We start from the raw sequence: 19,716 nt of genomic DNA, 5'->3' as shown, positions 1-19,716 counted from the left end.
CGTGGCACAGCACTGCAGTAACATAACTGGGCACAGAGGGGACTGGATCCAGCATCCTGCTGCTCTGCAGGGCGATGGGAATAGCACAACCCAAAGGTGCCTACAGGGTGCCAGTGCTGGTCTCTGATCTGTCCTGGAGGGATGGGTGCTGTTTCTCTGCTCCCTCATTTAGAGACTCCTCAATATTGCCAAGTATTGCTAGCTCGGGGCTGCAAGAGGAACACACATACCCCATGTAGGCAGGTCACATCCCCTCTCTCTCACTAAACCCATCAGAACAAGGAAATAAACTCTAATAGACACAAGGGCAAGAGGAGCAGCAGCTTCCTCAGCCTCTCCCCTGAACACCAGACAGAAGGCAAAGGGTGCACTTCCTTCCTTGCTTTAGCACAAGCAAAAAGCTCAGGGATGGCTTCTGCTGAGTTCAGCATCCCCCAGCCCCAGGCCACAGATACTTTGGCAGGGGTTTTGGCTGGGGATGGGTAAGGGGTGCTGCATGGCAAGTACTAATGGGCACTTTGTTCTTGTTCCTTGCAGGGCTTTGAATCTGTAGTCCACTTTTTCCTACCAAGCATGGCCAGGCATGGCCATCCCCCAGGCAACACCTAGAGAAGCAGAGACCCCCTTGGAATGGACAAAAGATGTGGTTGTGTTTTTCTTTTTGGTACGAGGAGTCATGGCACCAACTGTTTTGGTTTTGTTATTTTTTTAACAAGTGCTCTCTATCTTATATATATTATATATACAAACACTCACTGAGACAAGGGACAGTGCTTTTCCAAGAGACTGATGAAGCCAGCTGTATAACATTGCTGTTTGTAAATTCATGTCATGCATAAATGTATTTATGTTGTAAAGCTATTTATATATTGTTTATAAAGAGATATTTATAAAAAAAATTATTTATGTAACTAAATGAAAAGTCAAGCATTGTAACATTTTTTTGTCCTAAGTAGTTGAAAAACTTAAAAAAAAATCATTCAGTGTGGCATTTTGTAACCTGTCTTTATTTATCAAATTCACATACAATTTAAATGTCAGATTGATTGATTTTAACAGAGCTGAAGAAGAAATTGTTCAGATGTTTTAGAAAAGTCAGGAGCGAGAGAAAGGCCAGCTGATATTTTAAGCTTTGATCCCATATGCAAAAGTAAACTTGTGCCCAATCCTGTGATGCTCTGATGGACTGAATCCTGCCTGGCGCTGCAGGACTCTGCAGACCCCAGCTGAGCTCCCTGCAAGAGCACACAGCCTTGGGCAGCACATCCATGCCCAGATCCCAAATGGCACCCATGGAAATGAGCCCAGCACAGTTGTTAACAGCCGAGTCCTGGATCCACAGCAGCGTGACAAGGGCAGCATCTGTCCCAGACGTGCTTTAACTGCTCCTAGCCCAAGCTTCAGCCCATAGCTGCAGCTCTGTCACTGCTGCTGGATGGAGACGCCGTCTCTGCTGACAGCAACAAAGAGCCCGCGCTGGACCTGGCCCCTGGCTGTGCTGCTGGGAGCAGAGCTTTGTGCCAGAGGCACTGCTATTCCAGGATCCAGTGGCCCACTAAGTGTCTTGTTGATATTCCCATCCGCCAGCCCTTTGCCACTAAGCTGTAAAGTCCCTTCCTCCAGCAGAGATTTATTTAACTGAGCCAGGGACAATACACAGACAGACCAAAATATACCGAGAGCTGCCTGGTAAGGATTCATGGACACAGCTGTTGCTACAGCTTCTTGCTATGTAAAGTGCATGAAATAAATCGTTAAAATGACTTGGAGCTCTAAAGGAAACAGCAAGTGAGGGGGCGGGGAGTGCAGTAAACACACAAACTCCTGCTTGAAGGCTCTTTGGTCTCATTCTTCAAAGAGGCCTTAGAAAAAAAGAGAGTGGCAGGCGCCCAGCCCAGCCGTGACAGGAGTCACAAATTATGCCCTGGCCATTGTAGTGGGCTGGAAACAACGAGCATTATGTTCTGCTGGGCTCCGGTGCCTAGGACAGGGCAAAGAGAAAGTCACCAAGACCCAGAGGCAAAGCGATCCTTTTCCTTAGCAACCAGCAGGAAACCATAGAAACCTCCAGCCAGACTCACCCCAGCTCTGACAGAACACTGGGTGAACAGAACAAGAGGATTCATCCAGACACCCACAGCTCAATCATCAGGTTAGGAGTGCATAGGGGGCGTTTCTGACCTCGCATGAGCATGTCAGAGACAGGTACCCACCTCACAGTGCCCACAGGATCCCGCTGGACGGGGAGCAGCAGCTGATGGACCACATAAGAAGTTGCCTATGGGGAACAAAATCAACACCCTGGCAGGGAGGGAGGCAGGATGGGCAAGTTGCAGCTCCCATAGGGAATGGCAACCCACTGTCAGGGCTCTGTAAGGCAAATATACCTGTGAAGGTCACCCTTCCAGCTCCACACATCTTCAGAGAGAAGGAGGGGCTGTATCAGGAGCTCCTAAAGAGATGCCCAATAGAGGGGACTGTTCACTGTCACCCAGGAAAGCTAAAGGACAACAAGGAATCGCTTACTGTGCAGACCTTGCACAGCCAGGTCTGAACAGAGGTGTAAGAAGATGGTGCTGCAGGTCCTGTTCAGGGTCCTGGTCCTTGAGCATGAAGCCAGAGTAGTGACCATGACAGAGTGACAGGCTGGGACCAAGGTGGGGACAATTCCCCTTCCAGTTTTGGCTTTTTGCTGCAAGCTGGAGCTGAAATAAAATCACCTGCCTAGTGACAGAGAGCTTGTCCTCAACACAGCAGCAGGGACTCAGCCTCAGGAATTCAATCCACACAATTTTACCACATAAGTGAGGCAGAACCTGAGATAAGGTTGGGAGATTGAAGATCACGGCCTGGGGTCATGTACAGTCTGGATTCCCGTTTCTCCTCAGCAGCACTGTCCAAGAATAAAAGCACAGCCCACAGCATGGGTCCCTTCCATCCACTGGGCTTCCTGGGAAAAAGCAAGCCCAAGGAAAAGGGCAAAGCTGTACAGCAAAAGGCCATTAGTTTGGCAGAGAAGAGCAATCAGAGCTAGAGTTCCTGGTGCAGAGGGAGAGGATAACAGCTTGTTTCCTCACTTTCCTGCTTCTGGTCTGACCAGGGAGCCACCTGTCCCTTAGGATGTGGATTCCCACCAGCAGGACGGGAACATCGTGCCCATGTGTGGTGATGATGTGCAAGAGAGAAGGCAGCACTCAGGGGTGAAAGAACACTTGGGAAAGCTCAGATCCACTCAAGCCCAGCCCCTCTGTGGCACAGCCAGACCAGTGGGTCTGACAGGCAGAGAGTGGCACTGCCAGCAGAGGTCAGTTCTCAGAGCACTGATGAGCACTTTGCTGCTTCACTGGGCAAGCAAGAATGGGAATCAGAAGTGGCTCATTAGAACACAGCAATCACCCAAAATGGCCACAACTGGGTCTCCCTGACAGGGGCTCAGTAGAAAACAAGGGCAGCAAGAAAGAAGGGCCACAGGAATGTAATTAAGAGGCGAGGAGGCATCTTGTGCAGCAAAAACAAATTGATCTTGCATCACTGCCTCCCCTGATGGCCAGCTAGGTCAGATCCTCACAACATCCCATGAGAGGATCCATGGCCAGCCCTGGAAAACTCCCCTGCTACATCCCAGCCCAGACAGCATAAGTGATCAACAGCTGTTCTGGATCCAAGGTGCAGCCTCAGGAGGTGGCATCTGATATCTCAACCACAGTCCCAGAGAATGGCCTTTAGCAGAGGTGTGTACACACACCTGGAAGTGAGGGGAGAAGGAGTTCCAGGGTCCCCTGTCCATACTCAGGTCAAATTAGCACTCATGGGACCTACACATTTCCTGCACCACCAGCTGGATGAGCAGTAGCCAATTCAGCTTCCAAATGGGAACACTTGTGACATGATGTAGGAACAGCCTTGATTTCTCCTCTCCAGGAGCAGTTCCTAGCAGAAGTTGAGCCATCAGCCCCCAGACTGAAAAAGCACACAGCTCTCTAGTAGAAAAGGAAAAAGAACTTTCTCCAGTGCTGCAGTACAAGTGCCTGCCTGGCAAAGCCCAAACAGCTGGAGCAGACCTTGGAGCAATCACAACAGTGACACTGTTGCCTTCTAATGTGTGGGAACCCATTCTGTTCCCCCAGCCCATATTCCACGTTTTTCCCTGGTACATTCATGCAACTCTTCCCAGGTACTTATTGCTGAAGGGTTACAAAGCCCAGCTCTGGTGACAGCAAACCCCAAAGCAATGAAGAAAAAGAGAAGCCCAGAGTCCCAGAGCAGGAGAGCAAAGGAATTTTCCATCTGGAAAGGGACTTGAGGCATGGAGCACGGACTGCCAGAGGCAGCAAGAAAACATGCCCCTGCCACTTGCTCCAGGACTTCTCCAAGCATGGGCTGCTTCCCTCAGAATGCAGAAAAACAAAGGGAAGGGATCATAGGGCAACTTCCAGAGGGAGCCTGCACCTGACACAAGCCTGAGTTAAAAACAAGAAGGGAATTGGATTCAGGCCCCTTCCTGTCAGTCAGCAACTAACCTTGTCAGGAGGGATGGCAGCACTAACTGAATCAGGCAATTCATTAGGTTGGGGCATGCAGCAAAAGCCCACGCTCTCTGGAGCAGAACTACAGTGAAAATCCAGGGTAATGAGTTGCAAACTGCCTTTGTAAATGACACTTCTGCAGCGACTCTGGCAGGATGGGAAAAGAGCTAATAGGAAAATCATTAGGTAGCATCCCTTTGATATTGTTGAAAACTGCACAGGCTATTTTTCCTGCCCCCTCCATAATTAACCTGGTATATTACCCATAATACTCCAGGCTGATAGTCCCACAATGGACCACCCTATCTGCATCAGGGGAAAAGAAGGTATGCTACTTAAAAGACGACTCCTGGAAAAGCTTAAAAGGTGTTAAGATTTCCCCCCTACTGCACACACTCATCTTCTTCAACTCCATCAGCAACCAACCTTTGCCCAGCCAGAAGACCAAAACCCTGTGACAGTCAGCAGGAAGGAGCAAGGCTGTCCTGGGAAATGCAGCTGCAGAGGAAGTGATCTGCCCAAGGTTGCTCTCTGCAGCTGCAGCAGAGCTGGAAGAGGACACAGTTCTGTGCTTTGCCCCTTATTTACAACACTGCCCTTGTCCTTGATTTCCTTTATGCTAAACCAGGCTACAGCCTGTGCCTCCTGAGATGCAGAACAGCTCTGAGGAGCAATGCCTACCCACCTGGCCTGTCTGCCAGCACGGAGAGGTGTCATCTCAGAGTCGTGATGTAAAAGGTACAGCACCACAGCTGGCAGGTGATCCTGAAGGAACTGGTGCTCTCTAACAGCTGTGAAGGTGACAATGAAACACCGAAACGTTACTGACTGCATCAGCACAGAGCAGCCTTAGGACTGTGCTAATCATGAGACACTGAGTGAAACTCGAGGGCTGGTGAGATAAACAGCATCCTTGGGAAGAATCTGAAGGGCAAGAGAACGCTCCTTCCAAACCTCATACCCATGAAAATACAGTCTATGGTCAAACAAGCTCCAAATACTCACAAAAAGGCTGATCCCTGATGGAGCAAGGCTCTGCTTACCCACCACAATCAGCTCTTCTGGAAACACAGAGCTATCATGTGTGACTAGGGCATTTCAAAAACACCCTAATGATACAGTTTTCTAAAGGCTCTTTGGAGATCTGGAGATGTGGAAGTGAGTGCCATCTTCTACTAGAATTAGAGCAAGCAAGGACTACTGGCACAAATTATTTTGTGCTTTGTGGGGAAATACATATTTCAGGACTGTTAAATGACCTTATGGCATCCCATTACTGCCTGGAATTTCCAGTGTGTATGTATGCACATTCACTAGAGCAGGGACATCTCTTCTTATCAACAAGAAAAAACTGTGGTCACAGCTACCACACTCAGGCAACTTGCAGTGGGGCATGTCATGAGATGTACACACTGCACAAAGGAGCCTCCATGCCTGTGGATTCAAAGACAGGAAGCCAAGTGCTGCTCTGCCCATTCCTTTGCCTGGCTGACCGATGGGAGAGGGGAGTAGCACCCTGGGGATGCTGAGAGGCAGGGTCAGCCCAGCCTCGGGGTAAACACACACTCTCTTTACAATCACTTACCTCTGGGAGCTCTGTGTGAGGGCCAAACTTGAGGAACTATCAGCAAAGTGTCAACAGTCCCTGAGAGACACGGACCTTCGTCATGGAGCAGAATGAAACAATGACATATTCCTAAAAACTCTGCCGAGAAATTCAATCAGACTGTCAGGCTAAAATTCCATATTAAGAATACAAGCTTGAGGTTACAAGTAGGAACTGAGATCTCTCTAAATTTTACTTTACCTTTCTTGATGCCCCTGGGTTACTCTCTTTCAGATTACACAGAAATTTGCTATGCAGACTCAGGTTTTAGTTCCCTTGCATTAGGTCAGGTGTTATAGAGGACTTAGTGGGGTGGAAAAAAACAACAGGAAACTTTGTGACCAGGTGCCCAAGATGGGGCTATCTGGGTCTATTGTGTTTGTTGGGCAGGCTCTTAGATTTCTCCATTTCCCCATTATTTAGAATAATAAAGAGCAAGGTTGTTTTTCTGCATTGCAGTTTGCAACAGGCTCAGACCAAAAATAGGAATCCCCAACATCAACAGCCCCATGAATGCACAAGTTTGGGCTGCTTTACTGTGCAGGGGTGGGCTTTGTGTGGTTTCTAGCTTAGCTGAACTCATATAATCCTGTACAGAACTGAAAGTTTAGGAGAAGTCTGGTTTGCCCATGCAATTTATGTTCTAATACAGCTATCAAAAATAAGGGCACTGTTTCTTCTGTCTTCCCTGCAGTGAGTAAGCACAAGTCTGCTTGGCACACAGGAACCAACGCATTTTGCCCTCATAGGATAAGAACACTAAAATCCAAAACACCCTCTGGGGTCTGCATCCTTTTACATTCTTTCAGGAACTGAAAGATGTTCAGCAAAATTCACTTTGCAGGGCTGGTGGGAAAATTGCCACTTCTTTTGACCACTGTCTTCTGTAAGGAACAAAGGCTTCACTTTCTGCCCAAAAGCTTCGCTCTGGAGAGCAGCTCTGCAGGTCCTACTCCTTTACATGATGCATGGAGAGAGACCTGCAAGCATCCATGGGATTTCTTAGGGCTGCACAAGATTGATTGCAGATCAGGTCTTAAATCTGAAGACAGAAGGGATTGTCAGCATCACTGATTTTCCCTCCTGCTCTCAACACAAGAGTAAGTTAGCAGTCAACTTAGCTAAGAAGGTGAGGAGGGAAGTAAAAGAAGAAGAGATTTTAATCCAAAACTTTTTGTTTTCTTCTGTTAGAGACTGACATCAGCACTGCTTTATTGTGTTCCAGAATTGCCTGATGTTAGCTGGTATCAAGCGAGTCTCGGCAGGAATGCCAGGGACATTTGTTAGCATGAGGCACAGCTTTAGGGCTAGGGCAGCCTACCAGCACTGCAATCAGCTGAGATCCTCTCTTCCATTTTCCAGCTCAGTGCTCAATTCCATATTAAACAAGCACTAGTACAAGTGGAGCTGCAGAACACAAAGCTAGACAATAAAGCCCTGAAGAGCAGAGGGAAGGCAGTTTCCATCCACTTTCTCTCCCTCTGGGTGGAAAAAGCAAACAGAAGTCCAATAGCTCAAAGTCTGTCCTGCTGCAATCTTGGAGCGAGCTGCAGCTGGAGCATCCCATCGCTGCCATAAACCAAAGCAGGGCAGGATGCTCGCCCTGCACCAGGGAGCAGCGTCCAGCAGTGTTCAGAAAAGCTGTGTTAGCTGCCTCCAGCAGGCACAGGCAATCCACGGGAGTTTGCATCAAATCTGCCTCTGCTTCCACCTCCCTCTCATCCCCACAGCAGTTCAGCTCCCTGGGCACTCCCCACAATTCAGCCCCTAATTCACACAACTCTGCTCTGAGTTGCTGCCCTTCCTGTAGTCAACAGGACTCAACACAGTCTTTATCTTTTGTTGTTCTCAAAGAGCACAGCACCTCCTGCATCCTTGCCCGTTAACAACTCTGCCTTCTGCTTCATTTCTGGAATAGCTTCTAACTCTTTCCTTCAAGCCAGATTCATTAACCAGCTGCTGCAGAGCTGTTTGCCTCCCCCAGGTACTCTGTGCATGTCATTTGTTAATGACTCATCTCAGCCTGGGCTCATTGCAGACATCCCCCTCCTTTTGCAGCACCAAGCCCTTTGCTGGCACACCAGGAAAGCCAAACAGGCAACAGCTCCATCCTCTCCAACACACCAGTCCCTTCCCTGTCCATGGGACAGCTCTTTATTCAAAGTGCTATTTCCTCTCTCGCTGCTTTGCTGATCAAAGGCAATGCGAACCAAAGCATAAATAAGATACTCACCCCCAGCCAGGCTTTGAGAACAGCAAAAACACAAGAACAAACTCAGAAACTTCCAACCACAAAAGAAGCTTCAGTAAATGAATGTGACTCCTGAAACTGGCAGGGAATAAACACTAAGGGCACTGAAATCACATCTACCTCCCCAGCAGACTGTGACTTGATGAGGAGCTAAAATGATTCCCAAAGGCATTTGTATTCCCCCTGCCACTTTGCAGGACTGATATTAAAAGTGGAAAGAGGACCATAGAGCCTCACTAGTCAAATCCAGTGAGGAAATGGATGATCAGCACATTGCAGCTGTCCACACAGCAAACTAGAAACACAGTCCATCTCCATCACAGACTTGGGAACACAAGGTCCACCTGCACCTCCTGAGAAGCTGTCAGCTGAACACTGTGAGAAGCTGAAACAGGAGCTAATCCTGCCACTGCTTGGGAAACAGTTCCATTGAGTTACTGGTGAAGGCTTTGTGCTCTGGGCTTATCCACTTAACATCCTTGTTGCATTTCTAGGGGGAGAGAAAGCTGGTAAATCAGAAGCCGGACCGGAATCAGAAGTGTCTGGGATTTGACTCAGAGGAAGCTGGAGGGAGAGTATTTTGATCTTCCTCTCCAGACTGAAAGCTGGTGTGCCTGCATTGCAGGAGAAGAAAAGGAGAGGGATTTACTTTCACAAGTGAGCAAGTCCTGTGACTGAGGACTGCAAACACACAGATGGCAAAGAGTCCTGGTAGCAATAAGAGGAAGGCACGTGCATTGCACGAGCAAATGCAGGTGACAGCTGGCTGCAGGACTGGAGCATTGTCACAGTCCTCTGCTTAAACAGCTCCCCTGCCTGCCCAGGAAAAGAGCATCTCTTTACAGAAGTGAAATGCAGGAGCCAAACTACAAAGCACCACTCTGCTAGATGCAAAGGAAGGAACTGCCTGGCCTAAGAGCACAACTCTAAACCTTCCACAACCAGGCATCAAAGCCGTTTAGGCTCAGGACACGGGCTCAGCTGTCAGCTTTGCCCCACACAAATCTGGACAAAGATGAACGACTGACAAAACGTGAAGAGGCTTCCCTGTCTCCCAGATGCATCAGAGATCAATCAGACCTTTGGTCAACATACACCAAGAATCAAATATGCTCAAGTGACCAAGTGCCATTGGACAACAACCCTAAAACAGCCTCTAAGTCAAGACTCCAGACTCTGAATTAAATCAGCATTTTTAATTTTTTTTCTAAAATGTACTTCTTTTATGAATTGCTGTTCCAATGCTTCCCCCTTAAAAAAAACCCCACACCGTGCCAAACTAGGTGCAAATCACCTGAAGTTAGTTTGTAACAAATAAAAAAAACCCCACAAAACAAAGGCTGAAATGCTTTAGAATCACAACAATGTACAAAAAAAAAAAAAAGGAGGAAAATACAACCTGAAAGTGTTCAAAATTCAGAAAGACTCATCAAGTCCATTGCTTCAGCAAGGGGATGCAGCTGCGACCCCTGCCAGTGGGTCCTGGGCCACCAGCCTGCCTCCATGCCAAACAGGCTCCTCTCCCACTGTCGCCAGCATCCAAGGAAGAGAGAATGCATTACCCTTTGAAGGTATCAATGGGGGAAACAACTCACAAGCAGCTCTGGGAGGTCACATCACATTCAGGAGGAACAGTTTCTAGCATGCCCCTAACCACCTGCAAGGTCTGTGTGAAAGAGCAGCCTGCTTCCTCCTTATTGTACTGATGCCTCAGAGATGCAGAACAGTGCTTTAAATCTGTGAGAGATTAAAGGGCTTAGTAAGGGCAGTAAACAGACAGTTAACAGCCCAGCACTGGAACTCATCTTCACAGAGCGAGGTAGTGTGAATTTCACCCCAGTTTAAAATAGACAGGGGTAGTGGAAAGGCTGAAGGCTTCCATGTAAAGCAGTTCCTGGCCTAGAAACCTTCCTGTGCTCCCTTTGGGAATGAAAAGATCTGTGTTGATGGCTTCCTCGCTCCCAGCCTGGCTTTGGTAGCCACACTTCAACCCTGGGATTCAGATGCTTGCTAGGGAAGCTCTCCCATGATCTGATTCAGTAGAGCAGCTTCCTCAAGGTTAAGCAGCAATGAACTGGCTGGGAGGGAGCAAAACGGTCCACAGATATTTTGGTTTTTTCCTGCCCCTTTTAGTTAGTCCCTTTCTTTAAAAGTCCCTCTTGACAGGACCAGAGCAGGGACACCCTGAAAACTCATAGGAGCTGCACAGTGTAACTTAGCCAGGTGCTGCTAACTGGGAGCTGTTCAAACAGGGCTTTTACTTGCCAGCTGGGAAGGGACTGGCCCAGAACCCACTGAAAAAGGAGACGCAGGCCCTTTTTGCTCCTCCTGTTGTCATTCCTAACTGAATGACATTTAGATGGCATGTTCTAGTGACGGCTGGAGACCAGCCCTTTGACTTTGGACATCTTCTTTGTGGGCTGCCTTTGTTCTGTGTGTGGAGGGCACTCTCGCTCTACCAGCTGCTGTTCCATCTCCTGTGCCGACGACGAGGCTGTAGCTTTTAATGTTTTCTTTATGTTTGTGACCTGGCCAAGAAGAGACAGTGAATCAGCACCTGCTTCTTCCTCCCCTTGCAGCAGACACTCTGTTCATAAACATATTGAAAAACCCCTGGAGTACAAGAGTGGAGATTATAAAAGAGACTCTCCCAGCAGTAAAATGCTCTCCATTTGAGTTTAATAAAGGTAATCTTTCATCTTCATTTACAGACAGAGCTGATAGTATTTCCACTCTGGAATAACTAGGGATTACTTTTTTTCCTAAGAGACAGTGGTACAATATTGTACCACCCTTCTGTCTGGCTGGAGGGACCTACTACTGCCTTGGTGGAGAAGGAGCCATCCTACCATTCTGTCAGCCAGAAGCAGGAAGGGGAAAGGAGACAGTGAAGGAAAAATTTACTCTCAGGACAGAACTCAAAAAGCAAAAATGCCATTTGGCCTACCTGACTACCTGAGACACAGGTTATTTGCTAAAAAGCAGGAACAGAAATTGGTTTTGTGGGAAGCAGCAGCAATGTTTCTGCTACTCTGGCTGAAAAGGAGAGATACAGCACTATACACCACCCTTGATCCCCTGCAACTCTGCAGGGCTCACCACAAAAACAATGAGCAAACCTTCAAAAAACCCCCAAGGTTTGGGAGTCAGGTGTGCCAACTCCAAGCCAAAGGTATCTGGCAAACCAAAAGTGCTATGGATACGGATAAAGCCTCCAAGCAGATGCAAACATAAACCTGCAGGGATGATAAGCCCTGATGCAGCGCCTCGGGAGGCCCATCCCCGCCTCCCCAGCGGCCGGGGCCGAGGTTCCGGGCCGGAGCGCGGGCTCGTGCTGCCACCTAACGGCGGGAGCGCGCACGGCCCAGCCCGACGCGGGGGAGCCACCGCGGGCACTTCCTGCAAGGGCAATTGAGACTCCAGAGATTTTTAACTACACTTCCAGGTTTAACAAAGTGGCTTTTACCCCCTCCCCGCCTTGTACGAAGGGAACAGAGTTGCAATAAAGATTTGTGGTAAAAGCATAGTTTTCCTAACGAATCAACAGGAAACCACAATTAGTGCAGTCACCTAGCCTAAATTTATAAAAATTTATCAATGAAAGGTCCACTCTGCTGGATGTCTGATGTTTGTGGTCATACTAGCATGCAGAAGCAGATGTGTTTTCTTTCTACCCCATGCCTGATTTGCATGATTGTTAGCTTTCTTCTGAGAGCTGTGACCATCAACCAGGTGTTTATTATAGAGATTATTTCCTTCAGCAAACAAACATTTATCCAACAGCGTAGATGCCTGAGATGACTCTGTACCCACCTCCATCTCTACCTGCTGCTGAGTTCGGTGGTGGTTCTCTTTGTACTGGTTGGCTCTAAGTACTTGCTGCTCAATTCCTAAAAGAACTGCTTCACAGCCATCACACCTGCAAGATACAAATGATGTCAAACAGTGTTTACAAATTCTTCCTGGAGCAGCTCAATCAGGCAATCTGATAAGTCACGCTCATCTAAAAGTTTAAGAGATTATTAAATTTATACTTCCTGCTTAGAGTTGCAAAAAGCTGGCAAGAAAAAGCTTTGCTGTGTACTCGATGCATTTCTCAGCACTCTCTAGAGAGTCTGGGTTACCCTTACCATCAGAGAGTAAGTGCAGGTTCAATGCACTTTCATCTTCCTTTTCAGACAGAATTACAGCTTAAACAGGATGCAACACGGTATTCAAACACAAAATTTTAAATTACAGAAAAAAGTAATATTGATATAGTCCTCCTGCCTGTTAAGTGTTCAAATGACAAGAGCACTCAGCATGGAACTCAAGAACTGGAAAAGACAAAAAGGGAATTGGCAGTGGGTTCACTGTTACCTTCCAAATAATGCTGCAAGGTCCTGGAAGCTGTCAGAGCCCTCCCACCGTGATGGGACTGAGGGAGTTGGAGCAAAGAAGCAAAAAACCTGTCCCCACCATAGGACAGCATATTTGCCCAGCAGTTTAATTACTTTTTATGCACTCATTATCATAGCAACTAGGAAGCAATTCCCAGTCAGCTCAGGACCTGCAATGGGCTCCACAGTCTATGCAGGAATTTCTTTAGGAGGGAAGGGAATCCTACAAAAATATGAGAAACAGCTTCCTGGCAAAGGTACAAAGAGATAATGCCACAGTCCCACTACAGCTGCAGACAGGCTGCATTTGCAGGAGCAAAGAGAAGACAAAGCCACCTGAAACGTCAAACCTGAAGAGACATCCTATCCAAAGAGCTGCGATTCTTGAGAATTTGCCCACACAGTTCTCAACACAGTGAAAAAGGCTGAAAACTAACAGTTCTGCCCTCATTATTAAGTGCTGCAGCTCCCACCACAGAACCATGAGTCCAGTTTGGCACCTCTTTCTGCAAAGTCCTCGACTCATCACTGGAGCTCTGCCATGTAAAAGCTACAGTGAGAGCAGAAGCTCACAATGTGGTAGAGTTTGGCTTGATACATAATACAAACTGAATCCCAGATGGGATCTTGGAAAACTTGCCCAACAGACTCCACACCTCCAAGTGCCTACTTATAGCATAAGACTCCTGATTAATGGAACATGATGAAATTGAGCCAGCACTTGAAACTGTGAGGGGGAAAACAGGACAAGCTATGTACAAGGAATAAGGAGGGTGGAGAGACTGCCTCACCATTCCTGGAGTGTTTTGACAATGTTACTGATGTCCTTCTTCTGAATGTCTCTGCCAATACAAAAATCCACCTCTAACACCTGGTTTCGTTGATCCAACTTCCCCTGGATAATATCTGTGTAAACTGCTTCAATAATGAGATCTTCCAGCTCCCTCAGATTCCTCATATCCAGGTCCTTCAGCAACACAGAATAGGGAATGCACTAAAAACAGCAAGACCAAGAGTAAGTTAACAGTCCTAGAGCAAAATGAATGGCTAAGTCTCAAAAGGTTGAGACTCAAATGTTTATTGTATCCTACACTTTGACCTACAGGTGCAGCAGTGACTGATCATGGCAGAACAAATGCTTGCCAGGCTGTGAAATATTCTGACACAACTTTGGTAATTCCTGAAGCTTTGGTATAGTATAGCACATTCTAGAAGAAAAAAGGTAAATGGGATTGTAGAAGAAATTAAGAGTGTTGCATAATTTTCTCTAGAAGAAAAAGTCAGTGTTTTAAAGAATCATTCTTCATCTCCAGCAGTGAAAAAAGCCATACAGATTTTCCCAGACCTTCCTGACCAATCTGCATGTCAATTCAGACATCCCCAAACTTCACCCACGAAGTCCACTAAGTCAATATCCCAAATGCACAAGGAGAGCACACTGTACCCTACATGTACCTTCACATTACAGGATTTTTTTGTAAGTACCCATGCAGTCTGATACAACTTCAGTGCTCTGGAATGGATGCCATTTTCTAAAACAAAACCAAGAGACAACGGCTGTCAAACCCCACACGCTTTACCTTCATTCGGGAAGCCAGGCTTACGATCGTCAAGTGCTTCAGCTTGTTTTTCTGAGTCACTGTTAATTCAGGCAGGTTATCTTTGTTTGCTGTTAATGTCAAAAAGACAAGATTCAGGACTTCACTTTGAAAATTACATAATCCAGGCTGCAGAACTCCAGGCTAGTTATGCTACACTACACCCTGAAATACCGAACACCTCCAGCTAATGTGGGTGCTGGCTGGTGAGCAGAGTGTGCTGCTGCAGATAAACTGGCACAACCAGGGAGAGAAGGGGAAAAGTTAAGAACAACTTGGCAATTCCATTCTTATCTGCTTCTTTAATAATTCTGGTTCTGGAATTATAAGGTAATTCATAACTGGTGCCCTGCCAAAACAATTGGTCAATGGCTTTGTTTCTAGAAGTCATTTTTATTTCATTAACAAGATGACAGAAAAAAATCTTCCCCCTTTGCTGATGTGGTTGCAAATACAGCTGGTTTTATTTCTCTGAAGAGCTGCAGAATTTAAAGTGCAAAGTACCAAGCTGAGGAAGAGAGCAGAAATCATTAATCTAGATGGCCACACTGTCACTGTATTATATCCATGTGCCTCATGAATATTTAAAAAGAGAAAGGAAACTGGCAGCTCTCCAAAGCTAAGAAACTCTTTAAAATATCTACTTTAATGGAAATTAGTGTTTCAGGGCTACTCAATTTCTCCCATCCATCCCACCTCATCCAATGCTCTTCATTTTGACTGCTTTTCCCCCTTTCTCTTTCTTCACTAGAAAAGGAAGAATGAACTGTGCTGTCACACAGTGACAGAAGAGCCATGGACAGCAAGCACATCTCTAATCAGTCACAGAATTCATGAGACTCATGTTGCTCCACAGACACTGGAATCTCCAGTCCTTGCACTTACAGATGCCACTGCTCCTTACAGGAACTAGATAGCTCATCCACCACCCTGAGAAACAGCACTATGACAGAATTATTTGTCACACTCTGTAATGGTCTGGATGAGGCTGCTACCCACAAATGAAGCATTAAATTGTAGCAGAATGGAAGCATAAGTACTAGAGATAAAAGCACATTTCAACAGATACAAAGATGATTCACACATAGTCTTGCTAAAGCTGTATAAAGGTCATTATTTCAACTTGTATTCTAGCTAAAAAATTATTCACTTTGTTTCAGCAATGCCGTAACAGAATAAAAGGTTATCTCACAAACCATATAGTTTTTATAAATAATGCAGAACAATTTTGTCTAAGTTTTCTGCAGTTTCCATAACTGGTGTTACCTAAGTTTCCATAGTCTGAAATTTCCCTCTACGGAGGTAAGTGGCCTGTGAACATCAATGAATTCTGCTGCAGACCAATTCAACCCAGCACTGCAGTCCCATCCAAACCAGCAGCAGAGTCTCTAACCCTTCCTTTCATTTTTAGCAAGCAAAAAGCACACATGACCCAGACCCCCTACAGACAATTCTCCTCCTAAGCAACTCCTGTTCCTGGATGCTTTCACCCAGCCACACTACACCAGGCATGTAAGAAAGCCAAGAATTGCCTCTGCCAATCCTGAAGGGCAACCCAGTCCCAGCCTCAGCAAAGGGGCAGCAGTCTCTTACCTACATAGTCCCGGTAGGTTCCATATGCAAACAGGTTCAGCAGCTGGAAATAAGCAGCGTTAGACCCCTCAGCAAGCTGGATGGGGAGAAAAGAAACATCACATAAAATGGGCAACACAACCCTGAAAGGCACCTTCTCCAGAGAATGGCTGAAGGCTGCACAGGACTTAAGCAGAAAAGCAATTATATCCCAAACTGGACCCTTCCTTCCTAAGGCCTCAAGAGCAGGAAATTTCAGGAGTTTTAGAGTCAAGATGATCCAGCCATTTCTATGCATTGGAACTTAACTCCAGTTTGGACTGTCAATGCTTTGTGTGCCAACTTGGGAGGTAAAAGAAAAAAGCAAATCTTAACCAGCTGACAACCTACAGGGCCACTCCTCTCATCAGGTGATAAACAAGCAGGTAATGGTGAGGATCCTTTGAAAGCTGGGACAGCTTACCTGCAGAGCCACCACAGCTTCCAAGCAAAGCAAGCTGGGACACTGTAACTGGAGTGCAGTTGAAGGTAACAGCTCCTCTCTTGCCTGCAAACACTTCACTGGAATAACAGCAGCACCAAGCAGTAATTTTTATTGATTGGGTTTTTAATACCATTAACTGCACACAAACCCAGAAAAAAGCAAGCACTTGTGATTTGATACTGAATAACCATTGAGGTGCTTTTATGCATATTGAAGAGCCTGTTTGGAAAGCCAAACTTGCTGTACACTGCGCTACTCCAGCTGCAGAGATACTCAGCTTAGATTCCTTCATTGTAGAAGAGGCAGGGGCTGGCAAAGTGCTCTCAGCAGAAGCTCTGGAACTTGCTTTCCACCTTGGTTTGAAATGGTTTGGATTTGGTTACCACCCAGGCCTGATACACCAGACATCTGTTCACAAAGACTTTTGGAGAGCACTGAAGTTCTGCTTTCCAGGACAGTAAAGAAGTAGAAAGGGTTTTTTTCCTTGTTGGCTGCCAAAGTGCCTTCTTAAAACTGCTACTGTGCTGCTGCCAGGTTTTTGCTGTGCTAGCAATTGCCTTAAGGTAGCAAAGCTTTATATAGGTGTTCTTTAACACCTAACACATACAGGCAAAAGCAAGGTCACTCTCTTATTCAAAAACATCTCTCAACCCAGGTAAGTTGCAACAGGCCCTCCTGGCACAGAAATTTCCCCCACAGGCTGCCTGTGGAAACTTCTGGAGATCCCTTATGCCGGTAGTGCAGAAGGGGGATTAGAATAAAAACTCAACTCTTACCTCTTTCACATTTGTTAACTCCAACAGCTCTCCAAAGACATAAACCCCAGGAGCTTCCAGCACTTGATTTATAAGAGCAGTCAGAGCTGAGCCACTTGTTCCTTTGGCTAGTAAAATGAACTGCTCTAGAAGATTGCAGGATGGCTTCTGTTCTCCTGCCATTCTAGGTTTTCAATCTGTCAGTAAAAGAACATAATATTAACACATCCTTTCTCCTCTGCTGAGCTCTGCCTGGCAGGGGACCAGGAGGTGCTCAGCACAGCAACATTTCAGCTGCCAGCCTTTTCTTCAGCATTCAGGGGGCAAGCCAAAAACCCAGCAGGTTCAACTGCTGATTTAGCTGGGGAGGCAAGGATGACTCCCACAATTTCTAAGAAAATTTCTGTCTGAGCAGTTCCCTAAAAGGATCTGCTCTTGCAGATCCCTTCTTATAAGACAAGAGTTTAGATTTCATGCTGTTTTCAGACTTTTCCTTCTAGTGATGCTGCCAAATAATGCCAACTGTAAAGATGCTTATTGATACACTTGACTGACTTCCTCCTTCCTCATTACACAGCTCCAAATCAGCAACTAACAGAATTCCCTGTGAAGGACTGATGCACTCTGTATGCCCACACGTCCACCTTTTCCCTTGACTCAGCCTATTGATACAGTGTGTTTCCATAATTCCCATTCCTTTCTGAGCCCAAAAGGCAAAAACAACTGTAAGGGGCCTGTAAGCAGCTCCCCTGTCTGCACTGTGCAGTTCAAGTGCTTGGGGTTAACTGGGAAGCTTAAGTGATAAAAATATCTTCTACAAAGGCTCTATTTAAGTTTCCTGTAAAGAGAGGTCTTTGTCTTCTGCTGCTGCCTGACATTTCTGGTGTGCATGCTGTCTCCCAGCACCAACATGTTGCTTTTGAAATGTAAACCACTATTTATTAACAAGTTCCACAAAATGAGCTGTTTGTTTACAAACAACTAAGACAAAACTTCCCAAGCATGTTATTCAGAAACCAAACAAAGGACTTAGCAGATAAGGGAGGTTTTGTGTTATGTTTGTATGGGATAATTATCAAGCAGAGGGCATAACCTTGATGAAAACCAAACACCAGAGAACCTGTCTGGTTCTGTGTGACCCGCGTGAGCTGGGCCCACACCCACCCTTGTGGGGGGAGCACAGTCATACAGGGGCTTTGCCGTTCCACCAGGCCTAACCAAATTAAGGCTTGTGAAGACATCACAGCTTCCTGTATTAGTCAACTTCTAAAAATACACTTCACTTTGTTCTATTACACCTGCAGGTACAAACGGTCTGAGCTTTAGAGGGCAGCCTTTAACACTCTCCACACTGAGATATCTCAGCCCCCGAAGTCTCTCTGGAGTTCTTTCCACCAGGGGCACACGTGCAGCCAGGCTGAACAGCACCTCAGCTCTGCCCAGAAATCCCTGCACTACAGAACAGTCAGTGTGCCTGCCTAACACATCAGCGTGCTCCCTCTGCTCACAGAGAGGACAATTTCCTCACGAGAGAATATGGATTGACTGTGCTGGGAATGAGATTCATATTTCACAGTTCTATTGTCCTCCCTCACAGATGATCAAACCACACGCTGGTGTATGAGGTTACAAAAGACTGGCTGGCTGTATTCATGCCCTTGTGGGGAAGAGATACCAATTCTCTGCCCCTTTCCAAGTAAATGTTCAAACAATTGCGGTGCTATTGCAACCTGTGTGCACATCCGTGTCACAGGGAATACCTCGCTGCTTCCAAAACCCATTCACCCCGGTGAGAAGTGAATGAAATACAGCAGACCCTCCAACGTAGCTTGTCCAAAAGCTACAACAACCCAAGCAGAGGGACAAGCCGGGCTTCTCTCGTGGTCAGGCCTTTCTCAGGTAGCTTAAGGAGTTTCAGGGCGGGAAGCGGCCCGCAAACCCCGCAGCAGGAAGGCGGGGGTTTCCCGGCCCTGCCGTTCTCCCCAGACCCCCGGCAGAGCCCTCGGGCCCCACCGAGCCCTGCCGCAGGGGGAAATTTACCGGGGGTCCCCCACCGCCACCTCTGTTCTCGGGAGGCTTCTCCCAGCCCCGGCATTACCTCTCCGCTCCCGGCCTCCCGTCCCGCCGCTCCCGGCGCCGAACCCGCCGCGCCTCAAGCCGCCATGATGGCGGCGCCGGTGTCCGCGCGCGGCTCCTTCCCCCCGGAACGCGCGGGCCGCGCCGAACGTTCCGGCCGATCCCGGCGGCCGCAAGGAGCGGGAAGCGCGGCCCGGCATCCCCGGGGTACCGGGATGGGGACGGCGGGCTGGCTGTGCTGGCACCGACAGAGCCGTGCTCCAGCAGCCACGGAGCAAACTTGATGTGCTTATGCCGGAACAGCTGCTCCGCTGCGTCCCAGCAGCTGTTCCAGTATAAGCAAGTAAAATTCCTGCCTTTTAGGGGATACGAGGTCCTGTGGCAGCATCACAGGGGTTTGAACCCCAAAATAACCCGTGCAAAGGGCTGGTGTTGTAAGGCCACTTCGTTATTAGAAGTGGGGCCATTA

General features: G+C 47.2%; 1 protein-coding gene across 2 annotated transcripts; it reads right to left on the bottom strand.

Annotated features, from left to right (window-relative positions):
- Positions 1–986: 986 nt before the first annotated feature.
- Positions 987–19,357, bottom strand: COPS7B (COP9 signalosome subunit 7B). Of its 2 annotated transcripts, XR_004980722.1 has the most exons (8): positions 19,270–19,357; positions 17,193–17,368; positions 15,954–16,029; positions 14,343–14,431; positions 13,554–13,756; positions 12,197–12,302; positions 6,112–10,911; positions 987–5,317 (listed from the first exon to the last, which is right to left on the bottom strand). XR_004980722.1 is itself a non-coding variant. In XM_036388645.1 (7 exons), exons 2-7 carry the CDS (start codon positions 17,352–17,354, stop codon positions 10,753–10,755), a joined length of 795 nt encoding a protein of 264 aa, XP_036244538.1. In that variant the 5' UTR covers positions 17,355–17,368; positions 19,270–19,357; the 3' UTR covers positions 987–10,752. The 2 variants fall into 2 exon arrangements, 1 of the variants encoding a protein (XP_036244538.1); XM_036388645.1 differs by having other exon boundaries at positions 987–10,911.
- Positions 19,358–19,716: the final 359 nt, after the last annotated feature.

Source organism: Molothrus ater, chromosome 10, assembly GCF_012460135.2.
Source record: "Molothrus ater isolate BHLD 08-10-18 breed brown headed cowbird chromosome 10, BPBGC_Mater_1.1, whole genome shotgun sequence".
In the NCBI taxonomy this organism is placed as follows: Eukaryota; Metazoa; Chordata; class Aves; order Passeriformes; family Icteridae; genus Molothrus; species Molothrus ater.
The sequence above is the reverse complement of the archived record's forward strand: the minus strand, read 5'-3'. Positions and strand labels throughout refer to the sequence as shown.

What these genes read in the sequence shown, in the direction of transcription:
- COPS7B (XM_036388645.1), bottom strand. Translation starts at nt 17,354, where the DNA reads ATGGCAGGAGAACAGAAGCCATCCTGCAATCTTCTAGAGCAGTTCATT. An exon ending in GCCTGGCTTCCCGAATGAAG is followed by an intron (nt 13,757 to 14,342) that starts GTAAAGCGTGTG and finishes TGCTGTTTTTAG; the next exon opens with TGCATTCCCTATTCTGTGTT. An exon ending in GTCAAAACACTCCAGGAATG is followed by an intron (nt 12,303 to 13,553) that starts GTGAGGCAGTCT and finishes TGTATCTTGCAG; the next exon opens with GTGTGATGGCTGTGAAGCAG.